The sequence below is a fragment of the Budorcas taxicolor genome, chromosome 18 (genome assembly GCF_023091745.1).
Source record: "Budorcas taxicolor isolate Tak-1 chromosome 18, Takin1.1, whole genome shotgun sequence".
Classification (NCBI taxonomy): domain Eukaryota; kingdom Metazoa; phylum Chordata; class Mammalia; order Artiodactyla; family Bovidae; genus Budorcas; species Budorcas taxicolor.
Window position 1 is genome coordinate 50,213,487 of NC_068927.1, and position 18,085 is coordinate 50,231,571.

General features: G+C 49.5%; 2 protein-coding genes across 2 annotated transcripts; both read right to left on the reverse strand.

Moving 5' to 3' along the window:
- Nucleotides 1-9,058: 9,058 nt before the first annotated feature.
- LOC128063821 (interferon lambda-3-like) lies at nt 9,059-10,424 on the reverse strand. The gene is made up of 5 exons (XM_052656635.1): nt 10,254-10,424; nt 9,905-9,982; nt 9,434-9,577; nt 9,245-9,328; nt 9,059-9,157 (listed from the first exon to the last, which is right to left on the reverse strand). Exons 1-5 carry the CDS (start codon nt 10,422-10,424, stop codon nt 9,059-9,061), a joined length of 576 nt encoding a protein of 191 aa, XP_052512595.1.
- A 3,266-nt stretch (nt 10,425-13,690) lies between these two features.
- LOC128063950 (interferon lambda-4-like) lies at nt 13,691-15,437 on the reverse strand. The gene is made up of 6 exons (XM_052656780.1): nt 15,410-15,437; nt 15,005-15,084; nt 14,500-14,571; nt 14,271-14,414; nt 13,951-14,037; nt 13,691-13,789 (listed from the first exon to the last, which is right to left on the reverse strand). Exons 1-6 carry the CDS (start codon nt 15,435-15,437, stop codon nt 13,691-13,693), a joined length of 510 nt encoding a protein of 169 aa, XP_052512740.1.
- Nucleotides 15,438-18,085: the final 2,648 nt, after the last annotated feature.

Sequence of the window (18,085 nt, forward strand, 5' to 3'; positions counted from 1 at the left end):
CTACTGTCAGAACTTAGTTATAGGAGAGCATACGATGCCATGAGAAGTCGAGTCATGGACTTGCCTTGTGGTCCAGTGTTGAAGAATCCGCCTGTCATTGCAGGGAACACTGGTTTGATCACTGGTTTGGTCCAGGAAGATTCCACGTGCTATGAAGCAATTAAGCCCACATACCGCAACTACTGAGCCCGCGTGCCCTAGAGCCCAAGCTCTGCAATGAGAGAAGCCACCGCAATGAGAAGCCTGTGCACTGAAACTAGAGGGTAACCCCTGCTCACTGCAACCAGAGAAAGCCCATGTGTAGCCATGAAGACCCAACACAGCCAAAAATTAATTAATTAAAAATTTTAAAAAGATCAGCCGTATGCCTGGTTGAAAGTCAAGTTTCCTGTTCCTGAAGGAAGATTAGATATTGATGTATTAGATACTGATTAGATACTGAGGTACAGTCACATTGCTTGGGTAAGAGGCAGGTTGAGGGATAAGAGGCAGGTTGAGGGATGAGAGGCAGTCACATAGGACACAAATCTCCAGGGGGGAAAGAGGAATTCAGCCTTTACACCACTTGCATACGGTAGAGGGAATTTTGACTGTGGTAGGCTGATCAGTATCAGTATCAGTTCAGTCACTCAGTCTCATCCGACTCTTTGTGACCCCATGAACTGCAGCATGCCAGGCTTCCCTGTCCATCACCAACTCCCGGAGTTTACTCAAACTCACGTCCATCGAGTGGGTGATGCCATCGGACCATCTCAGCCTCGGTCGCCCCCTTTCCCTCCTGCCTTCAATCTTTCCCAACATCAGGGTCTTTCCCAGCATCGGGGTCCCACCTGCGTACAGTAGAGGGAATTCTGACTGCGGTAGGCTGATAATGGCCTCCAAGGATATCCAGGTCCTCATCCTGGAACCCGTGAATGTGACCTTTACTTGGCAAAAGAAACTACACATGTAATCAAATTAAGGATCTTGAGATGAGGAGATTGTCCTGGATTATCTGTATGCCTGCTAAATCAGAGACTGGAGTGATGTTCTTTGAAGATAGGCCACAAGCCCAGGAATATAAGGGGCCACTAGAAGTTGAAATAGGCAAGGAATCAAATTTTTCCCAGAATTCTCCCTAAGGAGTCAGGCCTATTGACACCTTGATTTTGGCCCTCTAAGACTCGTTTCGGAGACTTTCTTGGTGGCCCAGTGGTTAAGAATTCCCCTTGCAATGCAGGGGACGGGAATTCAATCCCTGGTCCAGGGACTAAGATAAGACCTGCTGTGGGGCAACTAAGCCCGCACACCACAATTACTGAGCCCCAGTGCTGCCGCTAGAGAGTCCATGCACTGCAGCAAAAGGTCCCACATGATGCAACGAAGATCTCTGTGCTGTAACTAAGACCTGATGCAGCCAAATGGGCAAAACATTTTTAAAAGACTCATTTTTATGCCAATGACTAATAAGCACGTGTAAAGATGGCCGCTAATCATTAGGGTAATGCAAACCCATTTGGTTTTTTTTAAAGATTGATTTTACTTTGGAGTATATATCATTACTTGGTTTATTTATTCATTGGTCAGTGAACACACTGTGAGTGAGATGGAGCCAGAAGAGCGCTCTGGGTAGGGGAGGGGCCTGACTTGACTCAGGTATTTGCAGATTTCCTCTGGCTTCATGTGGGGGTCAGACTAAGGGTCCACAGCAGGACTGGGGAGCACAGGGAAGAGGCTGCTGCCATGGTCCAGCTGAGAGAGGGTGGACAGGAGCAGGGTGGGGCCAGTGAGGGAGTAAGCAAGGGCCCAGTGCAGTATATTCTTACAAGTAGCATCAACTGGACTTACTAACTGGATGTGGGAGATGGGAGAAAGAGAGGAACCAATGATGATTCCAGGGTCTTTGGCTTGGGGATCTGGAAACATGGAGCTTCCATTTTCTAGGATAAGAAAGATTGCAGAAGAAACAGGTTTAGGGTGGGGAAGAGCAGGAGTTACATTTCTGGCATGATAAGTTTGAGAAGCCCATTAGATATCCAAATAGAGTTGTTCAGTAGTGAGTTTGATGTATAAGCCTGGAGTTCAGGAGTGAGGTCTGGAAAGCTAAGTTTGGGAGGTGTATCAGTCAGTGTGTGCTGTGTAATAAACAACCACAAAAACACAGTAACCATTGACTTAGCTCAGCTCTCTGCAGATGAGCTGGGGATGGCTCTGCTGACCTCTGGGGTTGGATGATTCCGATTGGGTTCAGTTGGGTGGCTCTGATTCAAGCTGAGGGTCTGGATGGCTCAGGTCTGAGGCCAAGCTAAAGGAGAGCAGCAAGCCAGGAGAGCTTTTCTCAGCATCAGAGCAAAACCCCAGGAGATAACAGGAAACCCATGAGGCTTCTTGAGGACTGGACTGAGAACAGGCACATTGTTGTATATCATTGCATATATATATATATATATATATATATATATATATATATATATCATTGGCTTTAAAAAGTCACATGGCTGGGTCCAAAATCGAGGGACAGAGAAGTAAACTCTGCCTTCAATGAGGCCATGGGAAGGGTTAAATGCAGGAAAGGGGAAGAATATGTACCAAGAATTCAATCCGCCACAAAGCCATGACTATAGAGATGGGATTGGGTTCTAAGCCATGAGAATAAATACATGCATCACAGATAGATGAGAGAGAAGCACTGTGATGAGCCCTGGATGTTCCAGGAGATGGAAAATCAGAAAAGGAACTGAGAAGGAACCACCAGAGAGAGAAGGAAAACCAGGAAAGTGGGAACCAGAGAAGAATGTGTTTCATAGATCAGAGAATGAGCACCCGTGTCAATTACTGCTGAAACATCAGGAAACATTGGTCTGAGTATCAACCACTGGGTTTGGCGATGGAAGGTGGATTCTTAACCACTGGACCACCAGGGAAGTCCCTGGACAATTCTTTTGACAAACATTGCTGAAAACAGCATGTGATGGTCAGCTTTATATGTTAACTTGATTGGGCCATGGGGTGTCCAGACATTTGGCCAAACATTGTTCAAGGTATGCCTGTGAGTGTGTTTCTGGATTAGATTACATCTGAACTGGTAGAGTAAGTCAAGTATATTGCCCTCCCTACAGTGGGTGGACCTCATCTAATTAATGGCGGACCTGAATAGAAGGAAAAGGTTGAGTAAGAGAGAACTCCATTTGCCTGACTGCACTGAGCTGAGATTGTGCTCTTTTCTGGCTTTCAGACTCGAGATGAACACTGGCTCTTGCTGAGTCGTGAGCATCCTGGTTTGGGGACTGAAACTTATACTATAGGCTCTCCTGGTTCTCAGGGCTTTGGACTTAGCCTGGAACTACACATCAGCTCTCCTGGGTCTGCAGGTGGCCAGTGGAAGACCCTGGGACTTGGCCTCCATGGTGCATAAGGCAACTCCTTATAATAAATATACATGTGTGTATATATATAGGGCTTCTCTGCTGGTTCAGCTGTAAAGAACCCGTCTGCTGATGCAGGGGACGGGGGTTTAATTCCTGGGTCAGAAAGATCCTCTGGAGATGGAAATGGCAACCCACTCCATCATTTTTGCCTGGGAAATCCCATGGAAAGAGGAGCCTGGTGGACTACCGTCCATGGGGTCACAAAAGAGTTGGACATGACTTAGTGACTAAACAACTATATATATATATAGTCTCTATCTGTATCTGTATCCAATCAGAGTTCTGTTTCTCTGAAGAGTCCTGACTAATACAAGGAGGCAGAGAAATGTGGTAGCTGGAGTGGGTATAGGATTGAGCTGAAATTTCTTTAATTTTTAAAATATTTATTTTATTTATTCGGCTGTGCTAGTTCTTAATTGCAGCACATGGAGTCTTCAGTCTTCATCTCAGCACGGGAGATCTTTAGCTGCAGCATCTGAGGTCTACTTCCCTGACCAGGGATCGAACTTGAACCCCCTACTCCGGGAGCATGGCGTTCCGGCCACTGGACCACCAGGGAAGTCCCTATTTTTATTTTTTATTTATTCATTTTTTGACCACATTATAGCAAGTGGAATTTTAGTTCCCCAACCAGGGATCAAACCCATGCCCCCCAAAGTGGAAGCTCAAAGTCTTAACCACTGGACTGCCAGGGAAGTTCCAGTAAGTAAGCACATTTACGATCTGTTGGAAGGAGATAGTTGCTGAGGGGAGAGGTGGAAAGTCAGGCACTGGGATATCAGGACCACTGGGGTTTCCCTGGTGGCTCAGCTGGTAAAGAATCTGCCTGCAATACAGGAGACCCTGATTTGATACCTGAGTTGGGAAGATCCCCCGGACCGGGACATGACAACCCACTCCAGTGCTCTTGCCTGGAGAATCCCCATGGACAGAGGAGCCTGGCGGGCTACAGGCCACGGGGTCACAAAGAGTCAGACACAGCTGAGCAACTAAGCACAGCACAGAGGATTGCAAATTTTGGAAACCATACTTCTTTGGCCGTGTCGGGTCTTAGTTTTGGCCCACAGGATCTTTCGTTGCGGTGCATGAGCCTCTAGCTGTGACTTGCAGACTCAGCAGTTGCATCACACAGGGTCTGAGATATGTTGGGTCTTAGTTCCCCAAGCAGGGATTGAACCCACATCCCCTGCACTGCAAAACAGACTGTGAATCACTGAACCACCAGGGAAGTCCTGGGATTTGTTCTTCTTAATGAGTTGTTGGTGTGGGGTTAAAGGGAAGTCTGCTAGGAGGCTTCTGGGAAAGGTGTTCCTTAGTGATAAGCAGGACACATGGATATTCTTTCCTTTTTCTGCCCCAAGGATTTAGTGTCTGGAACTGTGGTAGCCACCTTATGACCTGAGATGATCAAACCTGAGGATGCAGCTGAAATGCACGGCTGAAAGATGGGAAGAATTTGAATTATTAATAACATTGTGTGATTTTTTGAATTAGCCAACTCCTGATCTATCTTACCATCAGGTTTCTTGTTGTATGAAATTACAAAGTCCTGATTGTTTAAGCAAGTTGAATTGAAGTTTTCTGTTATTTAAGGAAAAAAAAAAATCCCTGTAAACATATTTGCATTTCACACACAGTCGGATTGTTCCATTTGTTCTCCAACCACATGTGATATGACAATATGCCATTTAAAAAATCTGTAAGTGCTGAAGAAGTTAGCAGGCAGTCACCAAGCTCCCAGTGATGGAAGAAACCACCTTCTTCTGGCTGTCAGTGGTGTTCAGAACCATGGAGAGTGGACGCTGATCCTGCCTTCTCAGCCCTGTGGACTAGCTCTTCTTATGGGAGTTTCCACCAGTCAATCCCTTTCTAAGGACCATTATTCAGAAGATGGCAAGGGAACTTTTAGGGACAGAGTCTTTGTTGCTACTGGCTTATCAGCTGGTCCAGTTTGGATCTGAACTTGAGCTGATTTCTATGCACAATAATAATGCTAATTTATCCTGTCTTTAAAGTCAGAGTTGGAGATAAGAACTTAAGATGTTTTATATTGCCTTATCATTCAAAATATTTTCTTCCCGGGGACTTCCCTGGTGGTCCAATGATTAAGAACCCACCTACCAATGCAACAGATGCAGTTTTGATCTCTGGTCTGGGAACTAAGATCCCACATGCTGTGTGGCAACTAAGCCTGCACTCTGCAAAATGAGAGCCCCTGCACCACAACTAAGACCAGACACACGTCAAAAGTAAATAAATATATCTTCTCACCTTCCAAAGAGAGGAATCCATTTCTGTGGGAAACTATTAATCTCTACCCAATTGACCTCAGACATGGCTGTGTCACTTGTTTGGGCCAGTGAAATGGGGATGGAAGTGCAGTGATCTGTATCATTTCTGAGCAGAAGTTCTAAGAGCCAGTGACTAGTCCATCGTGTGCTCTTGTCTCTCTACTCTCTCTAAGACCATCAAGGTCCAAGATAGAACCGCACCTTCATCTTGGATCCCAGTGAGAAGCTGAGAGTCAGCCTACTCACGACGGTTGTGTTGCATGAGTAAGCAATAAACCTTTGTTGTTATAAGCCTCTGGTTTGAGGGTCATTTGTTACTGAAGCATAACCCAGCTTAAGCAGGCTGATGCAAAAGTGGTCAATGAGAATATAGTTGGTGAATCCATGAGGATTTGTGAGAAGACCCCAAAGAGAGTATAGAGAAGAGAAATGAGAATCTAGGATAGGCCCCTGAGACACTCCAGGATTCAAGAGATATGGAAGAAGAAAGAGAACCAGAAAATGTGACTGAGAAGAAGCAGGCAGATGTGGAAGGAAGACAAGAAGAGCGTGGTATCGCGAAGGTCAAAGTAGGAGAGAGTTACAAGAAGGAGTTACTGAGGAATGGGTTAGCTGCTGCTGAGAAGTCTTCTAGGGTGAGAACTGGAGAAGTAATGCAGGATTTAGCTGTAAGGAGATTGTTGCTGGGGAGTGCAGATCTGGGAACAGAAGCCGACGGTAGGGGTTACAGAGACCTGGAGTCGAGAAAGAGGTGGAGCCGGTAAAGGGAGATGGAGAAACAGTTGCAGAAAAGAGGACAGATTAAGAAAGGGATTTAATAAAAGAGGAGACTACCGATGGGCGGGTACTTGTAGAAAGGAAGTTTTAGAAAGTGGAGGCTAAGAGAAGGATAATTTATGGAGGAAGGACATAAGAGGGAACAGGGCCAGGCCCTGGTCCAAGTTAGGAAGAAAGGCGGCTCACTGATCTTGATGGGGAAGCAAGAGGAGGGTGGGGACAGGTAGGGTGTGGTATAGATGATGTGGAATTTTTACCTGGTAGCTTCTGTGAGGAAGACAGCAAAGCAATCTGTTTGGAGAGAGAGAAAAGACGTGACGGAGTCACTGATAAGAGGAAGCAGAGAAGACTTGAAAGAGTTGGAGTGAAACTTTCAAGAAACAGAGGTTTGAAGGAATAGCGATGTCATAGAGACTGGGGTAGGCAGAAGAGCCTGTTCACCTGGATTGTAGCTCCAGGTTATTCATCTTCTGCCCCGCTTCCATGGATACTGATTATGAGGGCTCTTTGCAGCTTTGTATCAATGACAGTCTTGGGTATGGTGGAGGCATAACGATCCCATGCAGCCAGAATTCGTCAGCTCTGTGGGAAACCTGCCTTTCATTTCCATGTATATCATTAAGGATGCTTTTGGCTGCAAGTAACAGTAAGTTTTGGGCTTACCTGGTGGCTCAACAATAAAGAATTCTCCTGCAATGCAGGAGACACAGGAGAGGTGGGTTCAATCCCAGGTTTGGGAAGATCCCCTGGAGGAGGACATGGCAACCTCCTCCAGTATTCTTGACTGGAGAATCCTATGGACAGAGGAGCCTGGCGGGCTACAGTCCATAGGGTCGCAGAGTCAGACGTGACTGAAGTGACAGCAGAGCACACAGTAAGTTTTAACTCAACTGGCTTAAAGAATAGTTTGAACTTGTTATCTTACACAAAGTAAAGTAATGCATACAGACACAAAAATCCTTAGCAAAATGTTGGCACATAGAATTCAGCAGCACATCGAAAGAATTATACCCTACCACTTAAGGGATTCATTCCAAGCGTACGAGATTGGTTCAACATTTGAAAACCAATCAATACAATTCACAAAGACAGGCTAAAGAAAAAAAAGATCACATGATCATATCAATGAAGAAAAAACATTTTCCAAACACCAACATTCATTTATGATTTTTGAAAACTCTTAGAAAAAATAGGAATGAAAAGGAACTTCCTCAACTTGAAAAAAAAGCATCTTGGGACTTCCCTGGTGGCCCAGTGTAAGACTCCATGCTCCCAATGCTGGGGGCCAGGGTTTGATCCCTGGTCAAGAAACTAGATCCCACATGCAGCAATTAAGACCTGGCACAGCCAAATCAATACATAAATTTTTTAAAAAGAAAGAAAGAAAAGAGCATCTACAAAAAACAAACAAACAAACAAACAAACAAACCCTACAGCTGACATTTACACTCAGTGGTGAAACTGAATGCTTTCCCCCTAAGATCAGGAAGAAGGCAAATATGTTCTCTCTCACCCTTCTTACTCAACATAATAGTGCAGTCCTATCCATTCCAATAAGGCAAGAAAAGGAAATGAAAGACACATAGATCAGAAACCAAAATGATTTGTAGCCAACACAGTTGTCTACATAGAACAATGCTCACAGTGGAACTAAATAGTTTTTGATGATAACTTCCTCTGTGATAATTCTCCCAGCAAATCTCCAATCTGACAAGCCATCCCACATTCAGAACCACAGGTAGTTGGGGTGAATGAACCATAAACACAATTTTAACACATATCCTTAGACATACTCACAGATACGGACTGTAGGTCCATGATAAAGACATTGTCCCACTGATCTGACCCAGACCCAGCCTCCTCTAGACATCTTATTTCTTAATGTAATGACAGCTTGTGGTGCAATAAAATCTCCCCTTGTTGTGGTTGGAAAAATCCTTAGTGATTCTTGCACTCCTTGCTCATTCATTCTTTTACAGTCTCTTTTTAAACATGATTTACTTCTTTATTTTTGGCTGCACTGGGTCTTTATTGTTGCATGCAGGGTTTCTCTAGTTGCAGAAAACAGGGGCCACTCTTTGTTTCAGTGCACGGGCTGCTCATTGCAGTGGTCTCTCTGTGGCTCAGCACAGGCGCTGCGTGCATGTACTTCTGCAGTTGCACCTCAAGGGCCCACAGCATGTGAGCTGTAGAGTGCTACCTCAGGAGCTGCTCCCACAGGCTTAGCTGCTCCATGGCACGTGGAATCCTCCCGAACCAGGAACTGAGCCACACTCCCTGCACTAGCAGGCAGATTCTTTTCCACTGTGCCACCAGGCCAGTCCCTGTTCTTTCATATTCTCTTCGGTTCTCTCTTCCCATTCCCCCTGCCACATATGCAGTCACGTATTCAGACACATATAAACAAGGTCAATGTCATGAACAAATAGTTTATTTTCACACATTGTATAAAAAGTACAAGAATAAATATAATTTAGGGGCTTCATAAAAATATAGGAATGTAGAACCAATAATTCAGTGGAGGTAGTTGGTGCATAAAAAATATCTAAAAAGGTGGGACAGGTTGCAGGCGGGTCTCCAGGGTCAGACACACTGGTCTCCACTGGCAACACATTTCAGGTCCCGGGTGAGGAGGCGGAAGAGGTTGAACATCACGGAGGCTTCGAGGCAGTCCTGGGACTCCTGAGGGAAGAGGGGGACGGCTCAGTATCTCCCACGCCTGGGATCCCAGCTGCCCCGGACATCAGTTTGCCTTCTCCGCTCACTCACCTTCTTTTGGGCCTCCTGGAGCCGGTGCAGCCAGTGGTGGAGGCGGCCCCGGGGCCTGGGGCCTGCTGTGGGCTGAGCTGGGACCTGGGGGCAGAGGAGAGAGGGGTGAGGCTGTGAGGCGGAGCCGGGGACCGAGGGGGACGCCCGGGCGGTCAGAGCCCAGACCCGGCCCGGGGCCCCAGCACTCACACAGGCCTGGAGCTTGGAGTGGATGTGCTGCAGCGTGAGAAGGGGCTGCTCCAGGGTGTGGCCCAGGGACGAGTTAGCCATGGCCTCCAGGACCGTCAGAGTCAGGGCCAGCTCTGCCTCCAGAGCCACGGGGCGCTCCCACACCTGAGGAGGAGACAGAAGACACGTGAGAGCTGCACGTGAGAGAGACCAGGTGAGGGGGCAGGTGGGGGGGCAGATGAGGGGACAGGTGAGGGGGCAGGTGAGGGGGCAGGTGACAGGGGCAGGTGAGGGGGCCAGGTGAGGGGGGCAGGTGGGGGGGCAGCTGAGGGGGGCAGGGGAAGGGACAGAGGGAGGGGAAGCAGGGACAGGTGAGAGACACAGTCCACGAGGTTGGCTGAGGGGAAGCGGTGGGAGAGGACTGGGGAGGGCAGGGGGCACCTGCGGAGCCAGAGCAGCTGAGGGCAGGTGGGCCTGACTCTCCCAACTCACCTGCAGGTGCTTCAGGTCCCGGGTCCTGGGGAACAGGCGGCCGCTGCAGTCCCAGTCCTTCTGCAAGAGCGAGTCTTCCTAGAGAGCAAGGGCAAGGTCGGGTCACAGCGGGAGGGACGGAGGGGGGACCCCAGGGAGACCGGAGGATGGCCAGCAACAGAGGCGGGGAGGTTCACTTCCCAAAGGACGGTAGAGGCTCATCCAGTGCAGGACAGGGGATCGCCCACTGCGGGAAGGGGGGAGGTCAGCCCCGTGGAGGGGGGCAGACCTGCCTGCAGCCCAGGTGGTCTAGGAGCCCACAGGAGGGGGCTGGGGGCTCACCCACTGCAGGAGGGGTGGGGACACTCACAAAGGCATCCCTGGCCGTCTTGAAGGCCTGCAGCTCTTGAGGGGACAGAGACTTGAACTGGGCCATGTGGCAGCCCCTGGCAGGTGGGAGGGCCCTGGAGGCAGAGGGCACAGGAACTGCTCCTGCAGTCATCAGCATCAGCACCAGCACCAGCGTGCAGCCCGGGGCCATGTCTGGTTAAGGAAGGATAGAAAGGTGAGGGGAGGGAGGGCGTCAGGGAGTGAGGGTGCAGGCTCTGGGGAGGTGAGGGTCCCAGGCAATGATGCGGGGGCTCACCCAGCTTCATTCCTGCTCTCTGGTGTCTGTCAGAATCGGGGATCAAGTGTCCACTCGGAGGCTGTTGCCTGGGATCTCAGTCTTGTCTGGCGTCTCTGACTTCAGCCTCCTCTTCTGGATCTCGGCTCGTTGCTCCGTTCGTGTCTCTGAACTTCCAGCTCTGTCTGGTCTGAGGTGTAACTGCTGCCTGAGCTCCATGGTGCAGCTTTTAGCCTGTGCAGCTGGGCAATCCCAGCTGATGTAGGAAAAGTGAAAACACAGCTACAGGCTAACACTGGAAAGCCCAGAGCAGGGCGGAGCCAGTGAGCCAGGTGAGCAACTGAGCGAAAGAGAAACTGACATTGATTGGTGCTCACCTCCGAGGAAGTGAGTAATGAAGACAAAATCAGGACTGGAGTAGCTTCAGCCCCACAAGGGCGGGTCTCCTGCAGAGACCAGGCTGATTTAGGACTGGGTGGGGAGGGGACAGAGGGATTTTCTTTTTTGCAGATGCTCCAGTGTGGGGAATAGAAGGAAAAGGCACTTGTAAAAAGTGTTACCTTGAACAACATGGACCTTCCAAGAGGGAGGCTGTTCAGAGGATGAGAGAAGATCCAAGGGTGCTGTTGAGGGTGGGGAGAGGGAGTCAGAAAGGCAAAAACACTCTAGAACTAAGAGAGACCAGTTCCTCCCCACCTATGGATAGTGACAGAATGGGGGAGGGGTGGAGTCTGCACTAACCTGTTCTCTGATTTTCAGGCACAGAGGGACCCAGGAATAGGAGGATCTGCTATGAGACTGGGGTGTGACTAAGACTTCAGAGAAATCAGATGGGTTTGAGAAAAATGCCTTCATTCACTAAGTAATTATTTACTCTTCACTTTGGGTCAGATTCTTTTTAAGGTGCCAAGAAAACAGGATTGAAAAAAATGAAAGACATAAAATGATCCTTCACAGAGCCATTTACAAGAAAAAGGTACCAGAGAGTATGGGATGGGGGGATTAGGCATGTGGGATGTATTATGTTAGATAACATCAGATAATGGAAAATGAAAGAAATGAGCCAGGGTCGAGAGTAGAATGGAAAAGAAAGTTGCACTAAATAAGGTAATGAAATGACACTTGAGGGCAGCCCTAAAGGAAGTGAGGGAGGGAGCTCTGTGGAGATCTGAGAGGGAGCCTTCTAAGAAAAGGGAACAGTCAGTGCAAAAGGAAAAGAGAGAGAACCTCCTCCTTTTGTGAGCCTGTCTATGTCTCTGCTACAATGTGGTCTTGCTCGTGATAGCATCCAAAGACATCCATGCTTACCTACATTTCAAATACAGAAGATATTGAAGGGACTCGGAGAGGTTAAGAAAGTTGTTCAAGGTCACACAGCAAATAACTAGTGAGGGCAGGATGTGAACTGAGTTTTGTCTGACAGCAGACGAGTAACTACTGCACTCAACAGCCCCAGTGTGGCTAGATCTGGACTTGGAGGGAATGCACTTCTCCAACAGAAAGTGTGGAGTCCTGGAGAGGGCGGACCACAGTCCTCATCTGGGAATATCTATGAGCGCCAATGCATAATCATGTTTCCAAAGCTACCGCAAGGATGTGCCTTGAGCACCTACAAGTGTTCTGGTCAGATTCTGTCAACTGCATGCACCTTCTATCAAAGGGAAAGGTCGGGGTCAGCGCTTGCTTTTAGGGCTTGCCTGGTGGCTCAGAGGGTAAAGCGTCTGCCTGCAATGCAGGAGACCTGGGTTCGATCCCTGGGTCAGGAAGATCCCCTGGAGAAGGCAATGCCACCCCACTCCAGCACTCTTGCCTGGAAAATCCCATGGACAGAGGAGCCTGGTAGGCTGCAGTCCAAGCGGTCACTACTAGTCAGACACGACTGAGTGACTTCATTTTCACTTTTCACTTTCATGCATTGGAGAAGGAAATGGCAACCCACTCCAGTGTTCTTGCCTGGGGAATCCCAGGGATGGGAGAGCCTGGTGGGCTGCCATCTGTGGGGTTGCACAGAGTCGGACACGACTGGAGCGACTTAGCAGCAGCAGCAACAGCATATCAGGGGAAAAGATATCCCTACAACAATGAATCATGAAAACTGACTGTTTATCTGAAAATTCCTAAATACTGTTTCTCTTAGAAAGGAAGTTCAAGGGAGTGGTTAGGAGCATTGGAGCTGGAGGAAAATATTCTGGGTTCAAACCTGGTTCTGATCACTACCTATATGACCCTGGGAAACAGTCTTTGCACTTGGGCTACAATGGTTGCCCATCCACAGGTCAGGACAAGTGAAAGAAGCACAGTTTTTGTGCATTTATGTGTGTGGTGATTTAATGGAGACCAGTTATTAAGGCCATTCTGTGACTTCAGCTGGAAGCTTCAGAAACATTATCTCAATGTATATTACTCACTGTAATGGAAGTGTAATAATGTTATGGCATAGATGAAAAAACTGAGGCTCAAAGAGAAGCAACTGGTCCAGACACACAGCTATGAAGTGTGTGTGGAACAGACACTTCTGTGCAGGGATAGAACCGAAACTCAAATCATCTGATTTCCCTGTCTCAGCATTTTGTGATCAACAGCCCTCCTCACAATGATCACAGGAGAAATAACCAACAGAAATGCAAAAAAAAATTTAATAATTGGCAATAAATTGACAACAGAAGACAGAATAGCAAACATATACAGAAACTTCATTAATACAAAACACACAAGTTATGGAATTAAAAGAAAAAAAAAAACTGCTTCTCAGGAATTTTGGCCCCTTCACTACCCAGTCCCTCAGGGAATGAGGCCTCCCCAGGGGCGAGCTCCAAGAGTCCCAGATTCATGGACTCTCAAGGTGACCACTGAAGGTTCAAAGCTGGGATTGGAACCTCTCATGGGACAGGGGTTGCTGTAACTACAGAAGTAGAAACCGGTCCATGGTCTGTGGTGGTGGTTAGCGACCAAGGCAGACACAGACTCCAGTCTTTTCCTGGGAGGTTGTTAGGGCAACGCATCCCACGGGAATACCGCTGGTTCCCGGGGACTCTTCCTGGTCTTTGGGGAAAGGTGCCTCAGGCACCAGCGCATACGGGTGGAGGCTGAGAGACCCCCTGGTTCAGCGAGACCACGGAGGAGGGCGGCGCCCGCAGCCAGGCGCTCTGAGCGCTCCGGGTCCAGACGCAGCGGCGGCGGCATCACAGACAAGGTCCCGCGTGCGCCACCAGCCGCAGGTCCCACGCGAGCAGGCGCAGGAGGTGGAAGATGACGGTGGCTTCGTGGCACCGAGGCGAGTCCTGCAGCCCGGGAAGGAGGCAGCGCGGGGCTGAGTCAGGACTCTGCTTCCCGTGAGACAACCCCACTCCGGACCCTCAGGGCGCAAGCCCGGCCCCCGCCGCGTCTCCACCTCCCGCGGTGCTCCCTGCGGTCCCGCCGCGCTCGCGCCGGCTCCACTCACAGCTCGGCGAGTCTTGGGACGAGTCTTGGGACGCCTCCCGGGCCGCCGCGGGGACCTGCTCCAGGAGCCTGGCCGGGCCAGCTCGAGCTGGAGCGGGGAAGGAGGTCAGCGAAGGCGGTGGAGACCCGAGCCTCCCGCCCGCTCCCCGCTGACTCGGGCCCTCTCCCTTCCGGCCGCAGAGCAAAGCCGGGAGGATGCGATTCGTGTCCGTGCCCGTTTCCGGGCTCAGTGGGACAGCTTCGCAGTGCGGGTCGTGGCCCTGAGACCAGGGGCGCCGAGCGAGCCGGGAGCGGCGCGGGGCCAGGCCGCCGAGCACTCACGCAGGCCGCCGCGTCCCGCCCCGCGGCCGCCAGCAGCTCCAGGGTCTGCCCGACGCCGGGGAAGAGCTCGGGGCTCGGCAGGCTGCTCAGCACGGCCCGGGCGTCGGCGAGGTCGCGGGCCACCCGGCGGAGCATCGCACAGGACTGCGGGGACCGGGCTGGAGTTAGACGGGGCGGCGCCCGAGCCGCCCCCCACCACACACACAACCCCGCCCGCCTCGGGCCTCACCGACGGCCGGGGAGGGTTCCTCTTCAGGCGGATCGAGCAGTTTTGGGGGCCCCAGCTCAGCGTCTCTTCTTCCTGCGGGACAAGAGCTGGGGTGACGCAGGGCCTCCTGGCCAGGGCCCCTGGAGCACTGGGACGTCGAGGATTCCTGGACGTGGATCAGGACTGGTCGGGACGGTGGTGTTTTTCTTGTCCCGAACCAGGCGGCGCTCTGATTATTGTGCGGAGCTGTAAAGCTCCCGCCTTCAGGTGCGGAGCCGGCGCCTCGACGTGAGCTAAGTCCGCCTGGAGGGGGCGCCCCTCTGTGACCCTCACCAAGGCCCTATGTGAGCCGACCACGGGACACCCGGGAAGACGTCAGAGTCACAGTTGTGGACCCTGAAATCAGAGGTGTGCCTGCTGGACGCTAGAACATGAGCGCCCCTCGGGCCAAAGACTGGTGTCTCTGAGCCTGGAGGGCCCAGGGCCGGAGGGTCCGTGGGGGACCAGGTCTCTGAGCATCACTCACATAGTGGTCCCTCCGTGCCTTGACAGCCAGCAGCGCCCGGGGGTCCAAGGAGCGAGAATGTGAGAGGAGGCAGTGCCGGGCTCACCAAAACCCACAGCCCGACGGCTGCTGCGGCTGCGCCACTCCGCCCCATCTCTGCTCCTGCTGGAGGCCACAGATGTCAGGGAGCCCAAAGAGAAGGCCCTGAGTCCAAGCCCCTGCCTCTGGTTAGACTGGCACAAGGACTGTCACTCACAGCGTGGACGCTGATCACACCCAGGGGAAGAGACAAGGCGGGTCCTGACACCCCTGCTCCCCTCAGCCTCTCTCCCCTCACTCCTCACCTGCACTGTGGCTTGGGTGCCTGGCACTGCAGCAGGGCCTGTCTTCCACTGGCTTCTGAGTGGTGTCCAGAGTGGTGCCCACCTAGGTCGGCGGTGCCTGCACCCTCCATGGTGGCTTTTAACTGTTTCAAGTGGGACCAGTGAGCAACTGGGCTTCCCCGGTGCAGGGTAAGCTTTCCCAACGTCAGTGCTGGCCAGTGGCCAGCGTGTGTGGACTTTACCCACCTTGGGCCAGTGCCAGCGATGACTCTGCCTGACCCTCGCTCCTGAGCCAATTGCTACTGTTTGCATTCTGGACTCTGTATTTTCTGTGTGTTGATCTTTCTTTTGCTCTCTAGTGATGAACTGAAAACACACCATTGCCTTCAATTGGACGCGGCAAGCTTGGCAGAGGTACCAATACAAGTGCCTGCCCTCCAGGAGCTCACACTAGGGTTTCTAATGCCTGCTCTTCCATCACACTCTTTTGTCGTTACATCCTGTCTTCTCTCCCTGTCTTTTTCTTTCTCTTTCCTTGCACAAATATCCCTCCCTTCTGTTTTTCGCCCTTTTTCCTCATCTGGGTCTTAGAAAAATTCTGTCTTCCCTAGAATAGTATTTCGTGTGTCTGCACGTTAAGTTGCTTCAATCGTGTCTGACTGTGTTTCCATGGACTGTAGTCCGCCTGGTTCCTCTGTCCATGGGATTCTTCATTCAGGAAGTGCTCAGTATGTATCAGCTATAATTATTGTTAACAATGGTTGAGAAAAACATGTCTGCAATTCCAATTTTCAATAGCAAATGAACAATAGTTTTATAATTAGTAAATGAATAAATATCATTTAATAACACTCTATTAAATGATATGTAGTCCTTTACCAGTTACCAACTAACAGGCTTAGTTGCTCCACAGTATGTAGGATCTTCCCAGGCCAGGAATTGAACCCATGTCTCCTGCATTGGGAGACAGATTCTTTACCACTGAACCATCAGGTAAGCCCTGCATGTTTAGTTTTTTAAGAAACGACCAACCCTGTTTTCCAGAGGGGCTGTACCATTTTGCATTTACACCAGCAATGAGTGATCAGTTTCCTGTATCCTCAGTAGCATTTGATGTTATCACTATTTTTTTAGGCATTCTGATAGCCATATAATGGTATCTCATTGTGGTTTTAATTTGCATCTCTCTAATGACGTGAGTTTGAGTGAACTCCGAGAGTTGGTGATAGACAGGGAGGCCTGGCGTGCTGCAATTCATGGGGTTGCAAAGAGTCGGACACGACTGAGCGACTGAACTGAACTGAACTGAATGGCTAATAACGTCCAAATCTTTTCATATACTTATTTCCCAACTTTCGCTCTTTTAGTGAAATGTCTCTTAATGTCTTTTGCCCATTTCCCAAATGGATTGTTTAATTTTTCTACTGTTGAGTTTTGAGAGTTCTTTATCTATTCAAGATACTAGTCCTTCATCAGATGGGGGGTTTGCAGGTATTTTCTCCCAGTCTTTAGCTCCTCTATCTTTTTTTTTCATTAATTATTTTTGGTTGTGCTGGTCTTCATTGCTTCACGAGGGCTCTCTCTGGTTGCATGCTCTGGCTTCTCAGTGCAGTGGCTTGTTGTGGAGCACAGGCCCTAGGCACATGGGCTTTAGGAATTGCAGCACTTGGGCTCAGTAGTTGTGGCTCACTGGATCTAGAGCATGGGCTCAGGAGTTGTGGAGCACAGGCTTAGTTGCTCCCAAGCATGTGGGATCTTCCCAGATCCAGGATCGAACCCATGTCCCCTGGATTGGCAGGTGGATTCTTATCCACTGTACCACGAGAGAAGTCCTGTCTTTTTAACATGGGCTTTCACAGAGCAAATTTCTGATCAAGTTCAGTTGATCAATTTTCCTTTTATGGATTAATACCTTTGTCCACCTCTAGACCTTGAAGGTGGTCTTCCTAAATTTTTCTAACTTCTATAGCTTTATGTTTTACATTTAAGTCAGTGCTCCATATTGAGTTAATTTCTATTTTCATGTGAGTGTTAGATCAACGTTCATTGTTTGGCCTATGGATGTCCAATTACTCCAGCATTGTTTTTTTAGTTAATTAATTTACTTATTCTTAGCTGGGTTTGGTCTTCATTACTTCATGGACTTTCTCTAGTTGCAGCAAGTGAGATCTCTTCATTTCAGTGCATGGGCTTCTTACAGTGGTGGCTTCTCTTGCTGCGGAGCAGAGGCTCTAGGGTGCTTCAGTGGGGGCTTCAATAGTTGCAGTTCCTGGGCTCCAGAGCACAGGCTCAATAATTGTGCACAGGCTTAGTTGGCTTGGGTCATGTGGAATCTTCCCAGACCAGGGATTGAACCAGGTGTCTCCTGCATTGGCAGGCAGGTTCTTCACCACTAAGCCACTAAGGAAGCCCAGCACTGTTTTTGAAAGGGCTCTTTCCCCCAGTGAATTGCTTTTGCATGTATGAGTATTTCTAAACACAGGGAGTGTCACAACGTGTGCAATGTTCTCAACAATTTCCTTTTTTCACTCTACGTCTTGAAGACTTTTCCATGTCAGTACACATAAATCTACTTCATTCTGTTTAAAGTCCAGCTTAACCTGGGGTTCATGAGCCACCCTACAGTAGGATTCAGGGAAGGGTGAACTTGCATGGGAGGAAGTTACATCTTCTTCACTAACCTCTAACTGAAATTTAGCATTTCTTTCCCTTATGAATGTAAGCAACAAGCTACAATAATATTAGCAGAAGTTGTGACTTTGTCATAAAAGAAGGCACA

What these genes read in the sequence shown, in the direction of transcription:
- LOC128063821 (XM_052656635.1), bottom strand. Translation starts at nt 10,424, where the DNA reads ATGGCCCCGGGCTGCACGCTGGTGCTGGTGCTGATGCTGATGACTGCA. An exon ending in GGGACCTGAAGCACCTGCAG is followed by an intron (nt 9,578 to 9,904) that starts GTGAGTTGGGAG and finishes TCTCCTCCTCAG; the next exon opens with GTGTGGGAGCGCCCCGTGGC. An exon ending in TCCAGGAGGCCCAAAAGAAG is followed by an intron (nt 9,158 to 9,244) that starts GTGAGTGAGCGG and finishes CTCTTCCCTCAG; the next exon opens with GAGTCCCAGGACTGCCTCGA.
- LOC128063950 (XM_052656780.1), bottom strand. Translation starts at nt 15,437, where the DNA reads ATGGAGGGTGCAGGCACCGCCGACCTAG. An exon ending in AGGCACGGAGGGACCACTAT is followed by an intron (nt 14,572 to 15,004) that starts GTGAGTGATGCT and finishes CTTGTCCCGCAG; the next exon opens with GAAGAAGAGACGCTGAGCTG. An exon ending in GTCCCAAGACTCGCCGAGCT is followed by an intron (nt 13,790 to 13,950) that starts GTGAGTGGAGCC and finishes CCCGGGCTGCAG; the next exon opens with GACTCGCCTCGGTGCCACGA.